Source organism: Taudactylus pleione, unplaced genomic scaffold, assembly GCF_031769625.1.
Source record: "Taudactylus pleione unplaced genomic scaffold, aTauple2 ptg000184l, whole genome shotgun sequence".
NCBI classification, from domain to species: domain Eukaryota; kingdom Metazoa; phylum Chordata; class Amphibia; order Anura; family Myobatrachidae; genus Taudactylus; species Taudactylus pleione.
In genome coordinates, this window is record NW_028284586.1 from 7,729,671 (window position 1) to 7,752,787 (window position 23,117).

Here is a 23,117-nt window from a genome sequence, read left to right on the forward strand (position 1 = left end):
CCCTTCAAGTGCCCCCAGTAGTAATCCCCCCTTCCTGTGCCCCCAGTAGTAATCCCCCCTTCCTGTGCCCCCAGTAGTAATCCCCCCTTCCTGTGCCCCCAGTAGTAATCCCCCCCTTCAAGTGCCCCCAGTAGTAATCTCCCTTCAAGTGCCCCAGTAGTAATCCTCCCTTCTAGTGCCCTCTGTAATCCCCCTTCAAGTTCCCCCAGTAGTAATCCCCCCTTCAAGTACCCCCAGTAGTAATCCCCCCTTCAAGTGCCCCCTGTAATCCCCCTTCAAGTACCCCCAGTAGTAATCCCCCCGTCAAGTACCCCCAGTAGTAATCCCCCCTTCAAGTGCCCCAGTAGTAATCCTCCCTTCTAGTGCCCCCTGTAATCCCCCTTCAAGTACCCCCAGTAGTAATCCCCCCTTCAAGTGCCCCCAGTAGTAATCCCCCCCTTCAAGTGCCCCCAGTTGTAATCCCCCCTTCAAGTGCCCCCAGTAGTAATCCCCCCTTCAAGTGCCCCCAGTAGTAATCCCCCCTTGTAGCCCCCCCCAGTAGAGACACACGTTCTAAAAAACAAAACAAAAAAAAAACACTTACCTGGACCCCCTGCTCCTGCTCCCGCCGCCGATATCCGCTACTCCCGACCATTCTCCAGGGCCGCTTTGCATTATGGGAGAGACGTCGTCATGACGACGTCTCTCCCATTACCCACTGCGGGAGCTGGAAGATGGCTCCCGCAGTGGGAGCTACAGCAGCCGATGAGAGTCTGACAGACTCTCATCAGCTGCTGAAACAAACACACAGTTGCCGGCTCCGGCGGCTGTGTGTTTGGCACTGTGTAGCGCTGACCGAACTCCGTCCGGTCAGCGCTACACGCGCGGTGCAGCTGTGTCACAGAGACACAGTCTGCACCGCGGTAATTCTGCATGGTCGCGCCCGCGGCGCCCTTCACTACGTGGCGCCTTACGCGGCCGTGTACCATGCGTAACCATAGAACCAGCCCTGTATATATATATATATAATATATATACTAGGGATGTATCCCGAGCCTGCACATCCCTAATATATACATACATACATACATACACACACACACACACACACACACACACACACACACACACACACACACACACACACACACACACACACACACACACACACACACACACACACACACAATACCAAACAGTACAATTTTGTAAACAACAAATCAATAACTCGTTATGGATACCTAACAGCAAGTTGCTTTTGGTCTCTTTGTGTTGTGCGCTCTTATCTTTATGTCTCAGTCATTGCTATGATTGTGTTTCAGCCCCTATCTTTGTGGTTCAGTGGCTCTATGATGTGGAACAGCTAAGAATAGAAAACATCCAGCCAGATTTCCAATTCATGACAGCAAATCAGTGGAACAACATACAAAGCATTGGAAGAGAGCTTAAGAAATCTCTGCGTGAAGTCCCGTAAGAGATAAACCTGTTTGTAGATGAAAGAATTGAGAGGAACGTCACAGGCATTCAGCCATAGTGATCAAAGTCACTGGTCTGTATGTGAAAACAAGAAAGCATAGAAAAATATATAATGCACATCCCTGCTTTACATTTCCTTGTAAGGGGTATACTATAAGAAAAGCAATGAGTACTACCTCTAAGACAGCTTGATACATATGTCATTTAACATTCCTACCACACTATAGGGCTTATGTACTAACATTGAATTTAAGTGCAATATATGCACTATATCGTATCAAGTGATCAGACACTTGCCTTCACTGTAAGCAGAAGAGAGCTCATTTCTAATTGTTTTTTTTGTTTTGGTGCAACTTTAACACCTGAATGGAGTGTAATGCTGGGTACACAATTGATCAGCCAATATATCTTGTTGTGTGTCGGCCAGTGTGTACCAGATATGTCTGTGAACAACGTCGTACACAGACATATCTGCAGATATATTGGGGCACTGTGCTGTGTGTTTTCTGATCGCCCGTACACTTGCAGCAGAGTTCACAGGGAGAGGAGGCGTGACACACCCCCTGGCCAGCGGGACCCGCGGCCAGGAGACAGATGATGGTTGTTCAGTGTGTATGAACAACCATAATCTGCAGATATATCTGTTAGGTGCGTACCCAGCTTAAGCCAAAGAGCCTCAATATATCTGCCGCTGCCAGCAAGACAGTGGTCTGAACTAGTAAAGACTGAAGCTGAGCACGATTACTGCACTAGATGGTACATATGATTTCTATCAATCATACATATCATTGTGTTAGTGACACTGGGCCTAATTCAGCATGGATCGCTATTGTGATAGCGTGCGCAGGCTGATGATTGTTGCCTACTGTGCATGCACCGCACTGCGTGTGTGCGGCGGCACCATTACGATCGCACTGCGATCACGCAGACCATGGAAAGCCATCGCAGAGTGAGTGACAGGTAGTCAGTGTTTGGGGGGAGTGGTCAGAGAAATGCAGGCGTGCCTGTCCGTTTGAACGCTGTTGCATGGGCATGCATAAATTAGCCACTGCGACTGCATACGCAGCTTGAGTACTCACCGCGCACAACGAGGTTAGCAATTGTCTGACCTGTTGTAATTGTGTGTAAGGGGCCGATGTCACACCATGTTCCTGATGTATACGCAGGACTGCAAGGTATTATGGATGTGAGATAGCGGTAGTGGGGTCTCTATGCTGGCTGTGCGACGGCTTTGTGATTGCATTCATAAGCATATTTTCGCAGATGTGCGTAATTCCAGCCTCGATTGCAATAGCGATCTGTAATGAATCAGGCCCACTGACAGAAATAACGCAACTCTCTGAACTGCCATATTTCCAGGGAAAGTCTAAGGTTTTGAAATGCTGTCCCTATAACATTTATACTTATAGCACCAGCATACACATTTATACATCAGTTGTGGTAGAGAATCGGGGCTCCCTATAGCTATTTTGTCCCAGCCGGCTGGTGGAGCTTTACCAGGGTTAATTGGCAACTACTGCTGCACACGACACAGAGATGCTCAGGACCTGCAGATTAAAGTGTGCACATTTGCCTATCTAACTTGCTTTTCCATGTTGCTTCAATCTCCGATCATATAGCCCCCTGAATTAGTTTTAAAGGGTTAGACACTTCCCTAGTGACATCACAGGAGGTGCCTAAATCAAGCCCTGCCTAAAAAAGGAAGTCCCTGGGAGTATTCCTGTGCCAGAGTATAGGCTCCCAAACCTTACTCCAGCTCCTGTGTATGACCTCATTGCTCGTTCCTGACCTTGGCTTTGTCCGTATACCGATTTCATCTGCTCCCTGGTACTGCGCTTGGTATTATAATTTTGACCTTGGCTATCCTCCGTGACCTGCATTAGGCTGCTCCCTGGTACCGTCTTGTCCGTTTGGTTCTGACCCAGCCTGTGCTCCATCCAGAGCTCACTAGCACCTGTATTGGGGAACCTAGTCTGAGGGCCGTGACTTGCGTCTCGACAACAGCCAAGTCCCTACCTCCTTGTGGGGGTCACTGATGAACACCTCTGGCACATTAGATTCCATGCCTCAGTCATAGGCCTCACCAATCTTAAATACGGGTTTGCACCCAAGAGTTGCGACAGAATACTCTGGCCACACATGGATGCTGCTGGCAATCTGTCACCACACGACTTGCTTGAGAACCTCCTCACCAGAGTCGAACAAGAAGAACAAGACCAGGCTCAGATTATGCAGTGTTTGCCAACACTAATGCAATGAGTCGGTGCCGCTCAGCCACCTCCAGTACAACCAGTTCCACCTTCTACGGTTACTGTACAAGCTGCAGGTACTTCTGTGCCCTTACGGATTCCAAATCCCTCAAAGTATGATAGGGATCCCAAAGGCTGTCGAGGACTCCTGAACCAGTGCTCATTTCATTTTGAGGTCCAGGCAGCGAATTTCCCATACGAAAGGATGAAAGTGGCTTATGTGATCTCGCTACTGTCTGGTCAAGCTTTGGTTTGGGCTTCTCCATTATCGGAAAGGAACGATCCCCTGGTTAATAACAGTGCTGATTTCCTGGCACCTTTCCGGAAGGTCTTCTATGAGCCCGGGCGAGTATCCTCCGCAGGGTCAGCTATGCTGCAGTTGAAGCAAGGCAGCCAATCTGCAGGACAGTATGCGGTGCAGTTGAGTCCTGGCCTCATTGTTAGGGTGGAACAACGAAGCATTGGTCGCTGCTTTTATGCAAGGACTGTCAGAGCAAATCAAAGACGAACTTGCATCCAGGGAATTGCCAACTTCTTTGGATAATTTCATTTCCTTATGTATCCGGGTAAATCTTCGCCACAGAGAGAGCATGAGAAAAGGAACAGTCTCGTCGCTTCAGCTTCAAGCTCACCCCGCATTTCAGAGCACCAGTTGAGCCTCTAGAAGAACCTATGCAAATCAGGAAGTCCAGCCTTCCTGCCTCAGAAAGAGAAAGGAGGTTCATAATAAGCTTTGTCTGTATTGTGGCAATACAGACAAAGGTCGTCATCTTTCCGGCTGCTCAAAACGTGCAGGAAACAAGAAGGCCTAACTGATCGAGGGATGGTCTGATAATGTAGCCTCCCAGTTTTCCATCAATGTGACTCTGGTCCTGGGAAATTTCTACGAAGTCCTCAATGCCTTTTTAGATCCGGGTGCCGAAGGGATAGGGTACTTACCTGCCTTGTCGGGATCTTCTCCCTTCAGGCTGCCAGCGTCGGGATATGAACCAGGACTTCATACCCATTCCCATTTCTATATACTCCCATCAGCCAAGAGTCCAGTTATTCTGGGTCTTCCATGGCTTTGCAAGCATGCTCCCATTTTAGATTGGGGAGAACCTCAAATCCTGTTGTGGGGTTCTCAATGCCATGGGTCATGTTTGTCATCTGTCAAACCTCCACATCGTGTCATTCGAAGTTCAGTCATCTCTCCAGAAAATCTGCTTCCAGCTCCATACCAGTCCTTCAGGGATGTATTCAGTAAAAAGGCAGCTGAGACACTTCCCGCAAATAAGGGGGTGGCACTGCGCGATAGACTAATTACCTTGGAAAATGCCTCCCAATAGAAGAGTCTTTCCTCTCTCGCTTCCCAAGTCCCAAGCAGTGTCAGAATACATTAAGGAGAATCTGGAACGTGGGTTCTTCAGGGAGTCCAAATCCCCTGCCATAGCTAGCCTATTTTTCGTTAAGAAGAAAGATGGAGGTTTGCGACCGTGTATTGATTACTGGGGACTGAACACGATTACTATCAAAAACAGGTTTCCCCTACCTCTGATCTCAGAGCTCTCTTCGCGGGCCTATAATCTAATCAGAGTCCGATCTGGGGATGATAGAATATGGCCTTTAACACTCGTGATGGCAACTACGAATACTTAGTCATGCCTTTTGGATTAAGCTATGCCCCAGCTGTTTTCCAAAAGTACATGAATCATATCTTCCGGGACTTGTTATATAAGTACGTAGTGGTATACCTGGATGACATCCTGATATTCTCTGAGGATATAGTGAGTCATTGTCGCCACATATGTGAGTTGTCGTCATGACTCCGGGCCAACCATCTTTTCTGCAAGCTTGAGAAATGTTCCTTCGAGCAAAAGGAACTAACATTTTTGGGGTACATCATTTCGGGTTCTTGCCCTCGACTGAATCCAGAGAAGCTTACAGCCATTGTCAACTGGCCCCCGTCCAATCGGGTTGAAAGAAATACAACGCTTCCTGGGTTTTTGTAACTTCCGTTCATCAGGAACTACTCGTTCATCACAGCTCCATCACTGCTCTTACCAGGAAGGGGCAGGACACTCGAGTATGGCCACATGAGGCAGAGGAAGCTTTTGTCCATCTAAAACAGTGCTTTCTTTCAGCACCCATTCTGAGACAACCGAATTGTGCAAACCTTTTTTCCTGGAGGTGGACACCTCCACGGTTGGTGTTGGGGCAGTGCTGTTGCAGAAGGATGAAGAGGGCAAGTGGTATTCCTGTGGGTTCTTCTCCTGAAAATTCTCTGCCCCGGGGAGGAATTATGCTGTTGGGGATAAAGAATTTATAGCCATCAAGTTGGCTCTTCAGGCATGGCAATACTTGTTAGAGGGAGCTAAATTTCCGGTGACAGTCTATACTGATAATAAGAATTTGACGTACCTTAATACAGTCCACTGCTTGAATTACCATCAATCCAGGTGGTCATTATTTTTCGATCGGTTCAATATGATGATAACCTACAGGCCGGGTAATAAAACATCAAGGCCAATGCCCTGTCTTGAGCATTCAGTTCTGCTGAAATGGAGGAAGTAAAGGAAGACAAGCCCATTCTGAACCCTGCTTGCTTTATAGATGTCATCAGCGAGGTAAAGTTTCCGCTAGGGAAAACATTCATAGCACCCGAACTTCGGTCCAAGTTACTTCAGTGGGTGCATTCATCACATTTCAGTGGGCATGCAGGAGTCAAAAGAACCTTAGAGCTAATCCTCAGGAGGTACTAGTGGCCAACGGTCCATCAAGATGTTAAAAGACTTTGTGGCAGCTTGCCATACTTGTGCTCAGCACAAAGTTCCGCCGCACTCTCCATCAAGTCCCTCGTTGGCACTACCAGTACCTAATGGTTCTTGGACTCACATTTCCATGGACTTTGTGGCAGATCTACCTTCATGCCAAGGGTTTAACACTATCCTGGTGGTGGTGGACAGGTTCCGCTCACTTTGTTCCATTAAAAGATCTACCTTCAGCATCAAAGTTGGCAGAAGTATTCATAAGAGAAATCTCTAGGTTGCACACGTTTCCTAAGGACATTGTTTCCGATCAAGGAATGCAGTTTACCTCTAGATTCTGGAGAGCATTATGCAGGTGTTTTGGCATCAATCTGAGCTTCTTTTTAGCCTACCATCCCCAAAGTAACGGCCAGGCAGAGTAAATAAACTAAGTTTTGGAGAAGTTCATTCGGATGTATGTTTCAGCCAATCAAGATGATTGGATCTCTCTGTTGCCATGGGCTGAATTTGCACACAATAATATCTGTTTCAACATTTTTTACTCAGTGCGGTCTGCGTCCGGTGTTACCTGAGTTACCATGTCTTCGAACAGTGTCACTTCCAGCCGTCTGTGGTACAGTGAACCAGTTCTTTAAAATCTGGAGGTAGGTAAAGAGGAATTTGTGCAAAGCCTCTTCAAGGTATAAACTGTTTGCAGACAGAAAGAGGAGGAGGGGTCCGGTACTGAGTCCCGATGATAAAGTCTGGCTGTCAACCAAGCATGTGAGATTAAGAGTTCCAACAATGAAGTTTGCTCCCAGTTACATCAGTCCCTTCCAAATTCTTCAGGTGATTAATCCAGTGGTATTCCGTCTGAAACTTCCTGGGACACTGAAGATACCCAATGTATTTCATGTCTCCAACCTAAAACCCCTGGTGCTTAATCCTTTCTCAGCACCCTGCAACCCTCCCTCTGCAATTTCAGTAGACCATCAGGAAGAATATGAAGTGAAGCAGATCTTGGATACCAGGACTTCTAGGGGATCTGCTCAGTTCTTGGTAGACTGGAAGGGGTATGGTCCTGAGGAACGTTGCTGGGTCAAGGCATATATATATATATATATGTATATATATATATATATATATATATATATATATACACAGCTTGCACAGGATTTAGGACCACTACAGTAAAATATACCACTCAGCCTATGACGGGGTACACACACACTGACTGACACAGACACACACACACACACACCTCTATCACTAAAAAAACATGAATGCAGCAGGCAAATAAATACAGCCAGCATGATTTATTAAAGACCCCCCTCCCCCCAGTGGTGCCCCTTATACAGTGCCCCCTGTAGAGGTCCTCCTATGCAGTGCATCCAGTAGTGCCCCTTATGCAGTGCCACCAGTAGTTCCCTTTATACATTGCCCTCAGTAGTGCCCCTTATACAGTGCCCCAATAGTGGTCCCCCCTATGCAGTGCTCCCAGTAGTGCCCATTATACAGTGCCCCCAGTAGTGGTCCCCCTTATGCAGTGCCCCCAGTAGTGGCCCTTATACTGTGCCCCCAGTAGTGGTTCCCCTATGCAGTGGCCCCAGTTGTGCCCCTTATACAGTGGCCCCAGTAATGCTCTGCCCTATGCAGTGCCCCTTACATATATAAAACAAGGCACACACACAATATACTTACGTGAATCCCCACTCCTGCGTCCACCACCGTCCGCTCCTCTGTCCTCCTACTTGGCACTATGGGAGAGACGTCATGACGTCTCTCCCATCACCCACTGCGGGAGCCGGAAGGCGGAGCTCATGAGTGAGCTCCATCCCGGCTCCCTCCGTGGATGCAGCAGCCAATGAGAGACCGGCTCCTTCCCTGCAGCGCCGCGGTAGCCAGAGGCTGGAGTTCTCTCCTGAACTCCAGCTTCCGGTTCTCCCCACGGCCCGGGCACTATGGGAGAGACGTCATGAAGTCTTTCCCATTGTTCTGAGAAGCAGCTGGGCGGACTGGACGGTGGTGGATGCAGGAGCAGAGTTTAAGGTAAGTATTGTTTTTTTCTTATTTGGAAGCGGCACTACAGGGGCATTACTATATGGGCACTACAGGGGCATTACTAGGGGGCATTACTATATGGACACTACAGTGGCATTACTGAATGGGCATTACTATATGGGCACTACAGGGGCATTACTAGGGGGCATTACTATATGGGCACTACAGGGGCATTACTAGGGGACATTACTATATGGGCACTACAGGGACATTACCATATGGGCACTACAGGGGCATTACTGTATGGGTATTACTAGGGGCAATTACTATATGGGCACTACAGGGGCATTACTAGGGAACATTACTATATGGGCACAACAGGGGCATTACTAGGAGACATTACTATATGGGCACTCCAGGGGCATTACTAGGGGACATTACCATATGGGCACTACAGGGGCATTAATGTATGGTCACTACAGGGGCATTACTATATGGGCAATACAGGGGCATTACTAGGGGGCATTACTATATGGGCATTACTAGGGAGCATTACTATATGGGCATTACTAGGGGACATTACCATATGGGCACTACAGGGGCATTACTATATGGGCACTACAGGGGCATTACTATATGGGCACTACAGGGGCATTACTATATGGGCATACAGGGGCATTACTATATGGGCACTACCACAGGGGCATTACCTCAGGGGGCATTACTATAGGTGCACTGCTGAAGGGGGCATTACTATAGGGGCACTGCTGCAGGGGGCATTACTATTGGGGAATTACGAGGGGAGGTGCCAAATTATTGTCTTGTCCCGGGTGACAAAAACCCTAGTTTCGGCCCTGCAGTGGCGGGCTGGGCCGGGGGGCAGGGTGCCATGTGCCCCCCCGGGCCGCAGCGTCACACAGACTGCACCGAGTGTGTAGCGCTGACCGGACGGAGTTCGGTCAGCGCTACACAGCACAAACACACAGCCGCCGGAGCCGGCAGCTGTGTGTTTGCTGTAATCAGCAGCCGCTGAGAGTCTATCAGACTCTCATCGGCTGCTGCTGCTCCCACTGCGGGAGCCATCTTCCGGCTCCTGCAGTGGGTAATGGGAGAGACGTCATCATGACGACGTCTCTCCCATGATGCAAAGTGGCCGGAGGAGCCGGTAGAAGCGTCGGGACCAGGAGCGGGAGATTCAGGTAAGTGTTTTATTTTATTTTATTAAGTCTCTCTCTACTGGGGGGGGCTACTGGGGGCACTACCAGGGGGGGGATTACTATGGGGGCACTACCAGGGTAGGATTACTACTGGGGGCACTACCAGGGGGGTGGATTACTACTGGGGGCACTACAAGGGGGGGACTACTACTACTGGGGGCACTACAAGGGGGGACTACTACTACTGGGGGCACTACAAGGGGGGGGGCTACTACTGGGGGCACTACAAAGGGGGGGACTACTACTACTGGGGGCACTACAAAGGGGGAGACTACTACTACTGGGGGCACTACAAAGGGGGAGACTACTACTACTGGGGGCACTACAAAGGGGGGACTACTACTACTGGGGGCACTACAGGGGGTACTACTATTACTGGGGGCACTACAAGGGGGTACTACTATTACTGGGGGCACTACAAGGGGGGGACTACTACTAGGGGCACTGCATAGGGGGGAGGGGACTACTACTAGGGGCACTACATAGGGGGAGGGGACTACCACTGGGGGCACTGCATCGAGGGACCACTGCTGGGGGCTCTATATAAAGGGCAATACTGGGGGTACTGCATAGGGGGGAGACTACAACTGGGGCCACTATTTAAGGGGCATTGCATAAGGGTTACCACTATTGGGGGCACTGCATGGGGGGTGGACTGCTACTGGGGGCACTATATAAGGGGCACTGCATAGGGGGTACCACTATTGGGGGCACTATATAAGGGGCTTACTACTGGGGGCACAAGGGGCACTGCACAGGGGGGACCACTACTGGGGGCACTATATAAGGGGCTTACTACTGGGGGCACAAGGGGCACTGCATAGGGGGGATCACTACTGGGGGCACTACTGGAGGCCTGCATAAGGGTGTTCTCTCCTGTGGCACACGGGGGCACTGCATATGGACACTACGACAGGGGGCTGCCCTTAATCTTTATTTTTACCTTACATTAATCCCATATGGACCCGCCTCCTCCCTGAAACACTTGAAGGGGGGTGGCGCCGTAGCACGCACGTTCTTCGGGCACCCTGGCTACACGCTACTCCTCTGCCAGGGCCGCCTGCATGCATTTGCCCCCCAGGCTAAAAGTTGCCAGCCAGCCCCTGCGGCCCTGGTTACACTTACTGAAACCAACGGCGCTAGGCCACTAATCGGAGAAGGGGGGTTTCTGGGTACTCAGAAACCCCCCGTGTTCTCGTATGATCTTGGCCTGTAAATTGGCTCGCTTACCTGTACAAATGTGCACATGCAAGTAAAAATAGGCATGTGACAAAACTAATCTGCATTTCAACTGCAGTTTTGCACATTAGTACATGCGTCTTAAGGTGCCCACACACTGGACGACTTACAAAAGATACAGAGTCGTCAACGATTTCCCTTGAACTCCCCGGGCAACTCACTGGCACTTCTGGAAAAACTATGGGCCTCATTCAGAGGCGGTCGGAGGATGCAAGCAGTCGCTCAGAAACTGTGCGGCCGCATGCATCCTGACCGCCCGCCTCTGTTTCGGTCGTTATGCTGTTGGTTTACACCCACAGCTCTAACGACCGCTAGGGTGACCATCGGGGCTTACGACGAGACCCTAGGGTAGGGTCTCACTTGTCGTAAGCCCCGGAGAGCTTCTGGCTCTGTCATCCCATGGGAACGCCTCCGTTTGGGCTGCCACCCCCCCGGCCCGCCTTCCAAACGGGGCGAGCTGTCAATCAACATCGACAGCTCGCCCCCTTTGGAAAGAGACCCGCTACGACCGGCGCTGTCGGTCGTAGCGGGTCTCACGCATGCACACGAAGGAGCCGGCTCCCTCGTGCGCATGCGCACTGCACAAACATCGAGGCGGCCGTGCAGTCGTAGACCGTACGGCCGCCTCTGAATGAAGGCCTATATCTTGCTAAACTGTGCAATGTGACTAACAACCTATCAACATATCGTGCGTCCTTAATGATTTCCAGTGCATCGTTAAGGAGATTGCCAGATCTTACCTGCAGTAGGTGAGATCTGAAGATACGACAAACTACCCGCGGGACCACGCATCGGCTCGTTATCGTTCCTAGAAGCTGCACATTTTTAAACGATGTATCGTTCCGATGCATAGTATTCGTGCAAATCGTGCCTATAATCGTCCAGTGTGTGGCCATCTTTACATTATAACTGATCATACCTATGTAGGATTGCTATACTATCCCTTTAAAAAAGAGATACATATGAATTGCACAAGTTGACTGACTTCCTGTCTGCATTTCAGCCGCTTTTAATCAGCCTCAGAACCTGTGAAATTCATACGTGTCCCTGATTAAAGGAATATTTATGTAGCACAAGATCATTTGAAAAATACACCTTTAATAAAACATGTTTCTTTTATCACTTCCATTTACAGGGCAGTGTTTGCTCCAGCCTGCTTCTCCCACACACTTATTACAGAGAGGTAAGAGAATAAAGGCATTCCAGTCATTCTACACGTTCTTTGTATTACAGAAGTTTATTATGTCTTAAAGGAAAATAATCCCTATTCATTCATATAGTACATCATGTCTCCGCTTATTCATTTATACGAGTATGTTTAATAAACCATATATGTCTAAGCATATTTGCACAGAAAGACTCATTTATTCACATTGGGCCTGATTCAGAGTTGTACGCTATTCCGATGTTTACGCAGTTAAGCGATAATCGGCAATCTGTGCATGCATCTGAGTCGCACGACGCATGCTTCAAGATACATTACTGTAGTCACTCACAGTGACTATTACTCACAGTGTGATTGACAGTCAGGGAGCGTCTGTGGGAGGTAGCGGGGAGTAGCACCAAAGAACGCAGGCATATCGCAACCAATTTCGGAGTATATCCCAGCCTGCTTCTGAGATCCTGCACGCAGTGAAAGTGGGTCCGGCGTCTCAGTTCCTGCGGCCATTCTGTGCGACCAAAGGCCAATCAGAACTGTGATAATCGAATGAACGGCAACCGATGCTTCGTCTTTTTACGCAGATGCTTTAATGTTGCAAAGCCTCAGGTGGGCGGCTCAATACATTTCTTGGAGTCTGCGGCAATTACATATTTTTGCACAGCTTCTGCGTACGGGATGGCAGCTGTGATGGCACAAGCATACATCTCTGGTCAGGCCCATAGCTGATGTTAGTAACATGTCACATTATCATACCAACTGCAAAATGCTTGAATTATTTTGTCAATGAATGAAGCACTTTCCTAAAAACTGGGGTAAAGGAAAATGGTGGCATTGCCAAAAATAGTTAACCTATCAGTTGCAATCATTTTTCTAGTACAGTTTAGGAAATGAAAGAAAGCAAATATCTGATTGGATGGCTATTGGCAAGACCACTTCTTCCTATGTATTAATTTACATAAATGGAATAATGTTTGCTGAAAACCTCTCTGTTGTCTTACATACTATATAAAATACATACTGTCTCTTTCACAGCAATTGGTTGCAGTATCAGGTGAAGGGAGTGAGCTTAGCTCGAGCTTTACAATGCTGGGAGAAAAGCCTTCAAGAACGAAGGGGACCTAAGGCTGTTATCCGTGGATGTCCCTTTCATTTGATAGATAACTGTCAATGGCCTCACTGCAACCCCACGTGCCCAGCCCTGCATGATCCTGTGACTGGCCAGGAAGTGACATTACTACAGATGTTCCTCAGGCTAAATCTGGAAAACCAGAAGAGAGGACAAGAGCCCAAAGGAGACATAAATCAGCTTATAGCAATGCTGAGACACAGTGGTTAATGAGAGTATAACAATTATTTATAATGACCAGTCCCTATCCATAACAAAATCTCGTTGAACTGCACCCCCCAATTCTGTTTAGACACAATGTGCAGAAACAAAGAAAAATGTAGAGTCTGAGGCTAAGTAACAATGTAGAGTCTGAGGCTAAGTAACAATGTAGAGTCTGAGGCTAAGTAACAATGTAGAGTCTAAGGCTAAGTAACAATGTAGAGTCTGAGGCTAAGTAACACTGTAGAGTCTGAGGCTAAGTAACACTGTAGAGTCTGAGGCTAAGGCCCTGATTCAGACCCGCTCGCTAGATGCGGCCGCTCGCTCCCAGCGTATGGCAATTCAGCTAAGTGACTTCAAGGCAGCCGCTCGCTCGGCAAGGCATAAGCACGCCCACTATGTCTTGGCGAGCGATCACTTTGTGTTTATAGACGCCCACCAGCATGTCTTTAGCCGCCAACTAGCGTACGTCATCTCCAGGAAGTATATACAACCATCGGTACATCGGGAACCATCGGAAATAGATTGCAGCGCTTGCTGTTGTGTGTCCCCTACGGCAAGCACTGCGAGCAGTTCAGTGTAAAAATCAACCAAGTGACGTGTATTATGACGCTGCCTGATAATTATGCACGCCTCTGAAACGGCATTGAAAAACACTGGCACGCCTGCGTCCGCAACTCCACTCCCCCGTTACTACTGCCCTGCCCCTGTAACCACCCACAAACGGCCTCTCCTGTCACTCATTCCACTGGGATTTCATGGCAGGGCGAGCGCGCACATTCCGATCGCTCGTACTAGTTTGCACACGTGCACTGTGAACTACACGCATGCGCACATTAGCGAACATCGTCTGCAACGAGCGGCCGCTTGCTAGCGAGCGGGTCTGAATCAGGCCCTAAGTACATAAATGCACATAGGCAGTTTTATTCTGCTTACTATGCTCTGTGCCTTTTTTGGTAAATAGAGGAGATAAACAGACACACTGGGGACACTATGGGGGTGATTCTGAATTGAGAGCAAAGTAAAAAAAAAAATGCCAGTAACTTTTTATTGGAACAAACCATGTTGCACTGCAAGGGGGCAAATACATTTATTTTTTTGCATGCAGGGTAAAAACTGTCTACTTTTGCATGTAGCCCACCATTACTGGACCGCTTTATTAGAATACTGCAATTTGGATTTACACTTGGACACACCCCTCTGAAATCTCTCTCTGCACATATTACATCTGATCCTCCTGCGGTGCAGAATGGTTTTACCAAGGTGCAAAGTTACCTGCTCTTATTTGCATCCCTACTCAGAATCGGACCATGTGTCATGATCACTGCACATTTGTTGTCCATCCTGATCACCATTTGCTTCTTACCTAGTGGGGAGTGGGGCAGCATCTATTATTGAGGGTGTGGTCTCAGCACCCAATCCCCAGCTTATGGAGGAGTAGCATTCGACAGTCTCACAGATAAGGAGCTGCCAGCCGTTGCCTCTGCATGTCAGCATCTGCACTCAGTATGAGGGATGCAGAAGTAGCCGTAGCTGGCTCTGTTGGCGGTTGCCCATTTGTGACTTTATGCAAATGCCGCTACACAGCCCAACCCTGTTGTACATCCATGCATCCAAATATGTAAGGACTGAGACTCCCGCTGTCAGTGTCTGTACGCGCTGAAATACTGATTGGTGCATCTATAGAAGTATCATCGGTTGCACCATTGAACCTTGCACCAGCCCTATGGCATGTGCAGTTTCGCCATCCAAGTATCTCCCTATGTGAGCGGTTGAGCATCTGTGTATGCAACTACTTTCCCCGACATGCCTGTGACACTCACATAACAAGTCTCTGTACTTCTGTTTAGCAACCTCCCAGTCACCGTCCAGCACTTTTCCAAGACATTTGTGATACCGCGCGTCTTTGATCGCAAAAGCACCTTTGTGTGTATGTGTAACGCATGTGTCGTAGGAGTTTAGGGATTTCTGCACACTCGCAATAGAAAAAAAATCGCTTAACTACGTGAACATCAGCATTGCGTGCCACTCAAAAACAAGCCCAGAGTGAGGTGCCATCTGCAACCTTATGCAAAAGAAAGTCTGTGAACTTTGGCTTTTTTATGTAGCAAAGGGCTGGAGTAGGAATGGCCATCGATGTTCTGCCACCATTGGACAACGGTTTTGCCATTGATGGCGGATATCCGATGGTTTCCTCCCATCGATGGCTGTGAAGCAGAGAGGTTTTCTTTTCTCTGCGCAGGGGGAACATACTTAACGCTGGTCACAGTAGCCTACTAAGCCCCAGTCCCTTCCCTGATTGGCCTGTCACCTGCCAATCAGGAAATGTGGCAGGTTTACCGTCAATGGTTTTATGCAATAGATGTTAACCACAATTGGCCATCCCTAGGATAAAGGGAAAGAAATTACATTCACTATACTGTATGAAGAAGCCAGCATGCAAGGGAAAGTTTTGTTTCAATGGAATTAATGATCCTTAGTGCACTGGCAACGCCCCCATGTCCCTCTGTAATATATAAAGTAATGTCACCTTGGAGAATTAAGCATTAGCTGCACTAATCTGTTTGTTAGTCACTCTGTTAAATAAAGGGCATATCATGGTATTTTTGGCTGTGCAATATTTGGGACAGGGTGAGGAATCTATAGACATTTGTTGGGCTGCCATGAGCAAATCACTAATTGATATGAACAGAAACTGACATTTTGATGAGCTGACTCTAGTTATTATCCTTTGTATATCGACATATAAAATTGTATAATTCACACAAACAATATAAAAGCTAATTGCTGATTAGTTGCTGTGGTTCAGTTCAAATGTTGTGCCTAAATGTTAGTGATTTCTTCTTTATATATTAATGTTATTTAAACTATGAACATTTTCCACTGATAATTGTATTTACCAATAATTAATATTAACTTTTGGGATTAATTGTTATCCTTTATGTATTTCTGAATTGGAATAATATATATTTTTGTTGGTGTTATCTATCTTTTATTACTTATAGTTATGGATTTACTGTATTACCATGTGGCCAGATAAATTAAAGTTGAGAAAAATTGTTTTAAAACTACACACTGAAATCAAGAAGATTCTATATAGTATGGTATTATATGTTATTTTAATATCACTACTCATGTCAGATGATTTTACGTACAGTAGTACAATGAGCAAGTGGAACATGTGGTTATGATATTGAGTCCTACGTGAGCAGGGAACAGTCGCATTAGCTTGAAATGACAGCTGTCTCCTGATTGAGTTGCCATGAATGAATAGAGGCTTACAACATCTGACCAGCATCTTATATACCACATAAGGTAGAGGTACCAACACTAAAGTACTAATATGGGGTAAGAGGCTTGGTTGGAAAGTGAAAGTGAAACTATATAATGCATTTAAGAATATACTAAAATTACTGTTTTTAGGAAGATCATTTATGTCTATGGGTAGATCGCTGCATAATTACTGTCAGTCCTGTTTTTTACAGGACAGTCCCACTTTACTGAAGATGACCGCTATGTCGCCTAATAATTTAGAGGTGTCATCAATTCAAATAATGAATTTGTTTTCTTGTATCAGGTCAGTTGACAATTTTTTAAAATTGCGATTGCTGTGGGGTAAGTGGCTGATATCTATTGAGAACAAGACTCTCAGAGGCAAGAAACAAAAGCAAAATACTGGGATACTCACGCAGTTTGGGGAGTTCTTCAAGGAGAGTAAATCACCCTCCTGGATTCTGGTCACTTCTGCAGTGAAGGGCCGAGGCTGTGATGATGTAATTGACTGCAATTATTATCATAACCATGGCATATCGCACTGGCACACCTCCAACACTTGCCCCTTGGATGTCTCTTCCGGTATCTCCCGAAGAAGATCCCTAAAAAGAAATGTCTTATTGTCCTCCCACTCACCAGGTCTGTCTTGCCTTTTGTCTGTCACCTATTGTTTCTTCTCTCAGCCTTTATTGTTCCCTTGTCTCTCAATTATTATTTGTTACTTGCACCTCCCCTTCTATGATACATTGTTACATGTCCTTCTTGAGTCCAGCCAGCTCTTTTTGTTTTTAATCTTTTATTTGTTTTCTTTCACTCTTTGTTTCTTTTTCTCTACCTCAGTGTTTGCTGCCTGCCCTGTCTTATCATCAGATTCTTCCTCACTTGTCTTTTCCCCATGTTGGTTTCTTTACTCGGCCATGTCTTGACAGGAAACCAATGCAGCAAACTAAGAGTAGGGATGAGCGGGTTCAGATTTATGAAATCCGAACCCCCCCGAGCCACCCGATCCGAGTCCGAGTCAGGCTTGCCTTTTTCCCGCCTGACTCGGATCTGAAATCAAGGCAAAACATCATCATCCCGCTGTCGAATCTCGCGTGTTTTGGATTCTATAAAAGGTCCCCGTGTCGGCGCCATTTCTCACTCCGGCTGTGGACAGTGAAGAGGGAGGGTGGGAGTTAGGGCTGGCTGGGCTGTGCTGCTGTTGTCCATAGGGGCTGTGTCCACTCCTCCAAAGTCCATAGGGGCTGGCCGGGCTGTGTTGTGCTGCTGTTGTCCATAGGGGCTGGCTGGGCTGTGTTGTGCAGTGTCCCATAAAGGCTGTAGTCCTAAAGGGATGTTGTAGTGTTGTCCAGGGGGTGATCTGTCCATCAAGGGTGCTCGCCCCAAGTGCAAAAAAACAATTATTTTTTTCTGTGTTTGTGAATTGTGTGCGCAGTAGCCGCACGTGCATCAACAAAGTAGCATTGCCAAGCGTGCGCCTGTGTCATAAATCAAGGGCCGGCTGGTTCGTCTGTTAAAGGGTGGTGTAACCCCCAAATTACACTCCAAAAAAAATAAAAATGTCTTCTTTTCGGTGTTTGTGTGCGCCTTAGCCACACGTATATATCAATATCACATAAATGGAGGACAAAACTTTGTCCGATAAAAATAAAATAGGGAAAGATCAAGAACCACTTCCTCCTAGTGCTGAAGCTGCTGCCACTAGTCATGAGATAGATGATAAATCGCCATCAACGTCGTCTGCCAAGGCCAATGCCCAATGTCATAGTAGAGGGCATATAAAATCCCAAATGACAAAGTTCAGGAATATGACCTTAAAAACAACATCTGAGGAGAAACGTAAACTTGCCAATATGCCATTTACGACACGGAGTAGCAAGGAACGGCTAAGGTCTTTCCCTATGTTCATGACTAGTGCTTCAGCTTCACATGACGATGGAAGCCCTCCTCCCGCTACAAAAATCAAACAAGTTAAGCTGGCAAAAGCACAGCAAAGAACTGTGCGTTCTATTGTTCTATGAGGATATCACAAATCCACAAGGAGAGTCCAAGTGTGGCGGCGGTTGCGATGCCTGATCTTCCCAACACTTCCCAAGAGTTGGCTCTTTCCACCATTTGCACGCCCTCTGCAAGTGCTGGAAGGAGCACCCACAGTCTACTTGCTGATATTCAAATTGAAGATGTCACTGTTGAAGTACAACAGGATGAGGATATTGGTGTAGCTGGCACTGAGGAGGAAGTTGACGAGGAGGATTCTGATGGTGATGTGGTCTGTTTAAATCAGGCTCCGGAGGAGACAGTTGTTGTCCGTGGGATGAAAAAACCCATCACGGTCATGACTGGGCAGAAGACCAAACATTCCACCTCTTTGGCTCTTTGGTCTGGCAATATTTCTGTCCAAATCCGGACAACAACTGTCTTGCCATATGTACCATATGTAAAGGTGAAATAAGTAGGGGTAGGGAAGTTAACCACCTAGGAACAGCCTCCATTATACGTCACCTGCAACACGTTCATAAAAAGTTACTGTCAAGTTCAGAAACTTTGGCTAAGACTGTAAGTAGTCCAGGGACACCTAAATCCCTTTGTCCTGTTGTATCCAAGCGCCTGCAAACCACACCATCAGCTCCCTCCTCGTCAATTTCCTCCTTAGTCAGGATCGGAAGTAGTCCTGCAGGCCATGTCACTGGCATGACTGACTCTCCTATCCGGGATTCCTCCAGAGGATCCTGCATTGCTACTCCTACTGCTGCCGCTGTTGCTGCTGGGGGTCATCCATCATCCAAGAGAGAAAGTAGGAACACCACTACTTTTACTAAACCATTGACCCTCCAACAGTCTTTAGCGAGGAGGATGAAGTACGACAGCAGTCATCCTGAAGGAAAACGGATAACTGAGGCCTTGACTGCTATGTTGGTGCTAGACGTGCATCCGGTATCCGCCATTAGTGCAGTGGGATTTAGACAATTGATGGAGGTAGTGTGTCCCCGGTACCAAATCCCGTCTAGATTCCACTTCACTAGGCAGGCGATACCAAGAATGTACAGAGACGTCAGAAAAAGTGTCCTAAAAATGCGGTTGTACCCAATGTCCACTTAACCACGGACATGTGGACAAGTGGAACAGGGCAGACTAAAGACTATATGACTGTGATAGCCCACTGGGTAGATGTATCGCCTCACGCAGCAACAACAGCAGCGTCACCAGTAGCAGCATCTCAGAAACGCCAGCTCGTTCCAAGGCAGGCTGCGCTGTGTATCACCGGTTTCAGTAAGAGGCACACCGCCGACAACCTCTTAGAGAAACTGAGGGAAATCATCGCCCAGTGGCTTACTCCACTTAGACTCTCCTGGAGATTTGTGATATCTGACAACACCACCAATATTGTGCGGGCATTACATCTGAGCAAATTCCAGCACGTCCCATGTTTTGCTCACACAGTAAATTTGGTGGTGCCGAATTTTCTGAAACACAACAATGACGTGCAAGAGACGCTTTGGGTGGCCTGAAAAATTTCTGGCTACTTTTGACATTCAGCGACTGCGTACCGAAGCCTGGAGCACGAGCAAACACACTTGAACCTGCCCTGCCGTCACCTGAAGCAAGAGGTTGTGACATGGTGGAACTCAACCCTCTATATGCTTCAGAGGATGGAGGAGCAGTAAAAGGCCATTCAAGCCTATACATCCACCAATGACATAGGCAAAGGAGGGGGTATGCACTTGACTCAAGCACAGCAGAGAATGATTGTGTTTTGCAAGTTTCTCCAGCCCTTCGAACTTGCCACACGTGAAGTCAGTTCAGACACTGCCAGCTTGAGTCAGGTCATTCCCCTCATCAGGCTTTTGCAGAAGCAGCAGGAGAAAGTGAAGGAGGAGCTAAGAGGAAGCGATTCCGCTCGGCATGTGGGACTTGTGGATGAAGCCCTTCATTCACTTTGCCAGGATTTGAGGGTGGTCAATCTGTTGAAATCAGACCACTACATTTTGGTCACCGTGCTTGACCCTAGGTTTAAAGCCTATGTGGTGTCTCTCTTTCCGGCCGACACAAGCCTGCAGAGGTGCAAAGACCTGCTGGTGAACACACTGTCAGCTGAAGCGGAACGTGACACGTCAACAGCTCCTTCTTCATTTTCTCCCACAACTGGGGCTGCCAGGAAACAACTTAGGTATCCTAAGCAACCCACTGGCGGTGATGCAGGGCAGGCAGGACCAAGTTTGGACATCTGGTCCGGACTGAAGGACCTGGCAACAATTTCTGACATGTCTACTGTCACTGCATATGATACTCTCACCATTGACAGAATGGTGGAGGATTACATCGGTGACAGCATCCAAGTAGGCATGTCAGACAGTCCGTACCTGTACTGGCAGGAAAAAGGGGCAATTTGGAGGCCCCTGTACAAACTGGCTCTATTTTACCTAAGTTGCCCTCCCCTCCAGTGTGTACTCCGAAAGAGTGTTTAGTGCAGCCGGGAACCTTGTCAGCAAAAGGCGTAGGAGGTTGCTTCCACAAAATGTGGGGAAGATGATGTTCATCAAAATTAATTATCAATTCTTCCAGGGAGACCAGCCTCCAGAACATACAGAGGGACTTGTGGTGGTGGATTCCAGCGAGGACGAATTAATACTCTGTGAGGATGAGGATGTACACAACACTGAAGAGGGTGAGGAATCGGTGGATGAGGAGGATGAGGACAACATCTTGCCTCCGTAGAGCCAGTTTGTGCAGGGACAGATTAATTGCCAGCTTGTTTTGTGTGGGCCCAAACGAACCAATCATTTCAGCCACAGTCGTGTGGCAGACCCTGGCGCTAAAATGAATGGTTTGTTAAAGTGTGCATGTCCTGTTTATACAACATAAGGGTGGGTCGGAGGGCCCAAGGACAATTCCATCTTGCACCTTTTTTTTCTTTGCATTATGTACTGTTTGAGGCCTAGTTTTTCAAACTGCCATCCTGTCTGCCACTGCAGTGTCACTCCTAGATGGGCCACGTGTTTGTGCCGCCCACTTGTGTCACTTAGCATATTCATCCAGGTACCTTGGTGCAAACTTTTGGACTAAAAACAATATTGTGAGGTGTTCAGAATAGACTGGAAATGAGTGGAAATTAATTTTATTGAGGTTAATAATAGCATAGGAGCAGAAAAACCCACAAATTCTGTGATTTTAGCTGTTTTAAAAAAAAAATGCAGATCCAAAACACAATACCCAGAACTAGGGGTGTGCACCGGCCACTTTTCGTGTTTTGTGTTTTGGTTTTGGATCTGGATCTTTCTTCGTGTTTTGGATCTGGATTGGTTTTGCCAAAACCACCCTTCCGTGTTTTGGGTTCTGGGTTTTGTGTTTTGGATCTGTATTTTTTTGAAAAAAAGCATAAAAACAGCTAAAATCACAGAATTTGTAGGTTTTTCTGCTCCTATGCTATTATTAACCTCAATAACCTTAATTTCCACTCATTTCCAGTCTATTCTGAATACCTCACACCTCACAATAGTGTTTTTATGTCCAAAAGGTTGCACCAAGGTAGCTGGATGACTATGCTAAGCGACACGAGTGGACGGCACAAACACGTGACCCATCTAGGCGTGAAACTGCAGTGGCAGACAGGATGGCATTGAAAAACTAGGCCCCAAACTGTACATAATGCAAAGAAAAAAAAGAGGTGCAAGATGGAATTGTCCTTGGGCCCTCCCACCCACCCTTATGTTGTATAAACAGGACATGCACACTTTAACAAACCAATCATTTCAGCGCCAGGGTCTGCCACACAACTGTGGCTGAAATGATTGGTTCGTTTGGGCCCCCACAAAACAAGCTGGCAATTAATCTGTCCCTGCACAAACTGGCTCTACGGAGGCAAGATGTCATCCTCATCCTCCTCATCCACCGATTCCTCACCCTCTTCAGTGTGTACATCCTCATCCTCACAGAGTATTAATTCGTCCCTGCTGGAACCACAGGTCCCTCTGTACGTTCTGGAGGCTGGTCTCCCTGGAAGAGTTGATAATTCATTTTATGAACATCATCTTCTCCACATTTTGTGGAAGCAACCTCCTACGCCTTTCGCTGACAAGGTTCCCGGCTGCACTAAACACTCTTTCGGAGTACACACTGGAGGGGGGGCAACTCAGGTAAAATAGAGCCAGTTTGTACAGGGACCTCCAAATTGCTTCTTTTTCCTGCCAGTACAGGTACGGACTGTCTGACATGCCTACTTGGATGCTGTCACCGATGTAATCCTTTAACAGACAGACGCACGCTTGTCGCTGCTGCTTTGAGGATTCAAGTGCGGCTACAGCCCACACAATTCACAAAGACAGAAAAAAAAAAGAATATTTTTATTGTTTGTGGAGCACACTTTGAGGGTTACACCACCCTTTAACAGACAGACGCACGCTTGTCGCTGCTGCTTTGAGGATGCAAGTGCGGCTACAGCCCACACAATTCACAAAGACAGAAAAAAGA

The 23,117-nt window shown here is 47.3% G+C and overlaps 1 protein-coding gene across 1 annotated transcript in view; it reads left to right on the top strand.

Annotated features, from left to right (window-relative positions):
• LOC148519732 (palmitoleoyl-protein carboxylesterase notum2-like) overlaps positions 1-16,254 on the top strand; it is an 83,585-nt gene extending 67,331 nt beyond the window's left edge. The window contains exons 10-12 of the mRNA XM_088476221.1: positions 1,302-1,449; positions 12,023-12,070; positions 13,082-16,254. Coding sequence (XP_088332347.1) covers positions 1,302-1,449; positions 12,023-12,070; positions 13,082-13,385 — 500 coding nt within the window. The 3' untranslated portion in view covers positions 13,386-16,254. The remainder of the gene's footprint in view (positions 1-1,301; positions 1,450-12,022; positions 12,071-13,081) is intronic.
• Positions 16,255-23,117: the final 6,863 nt, after the last annotated feature.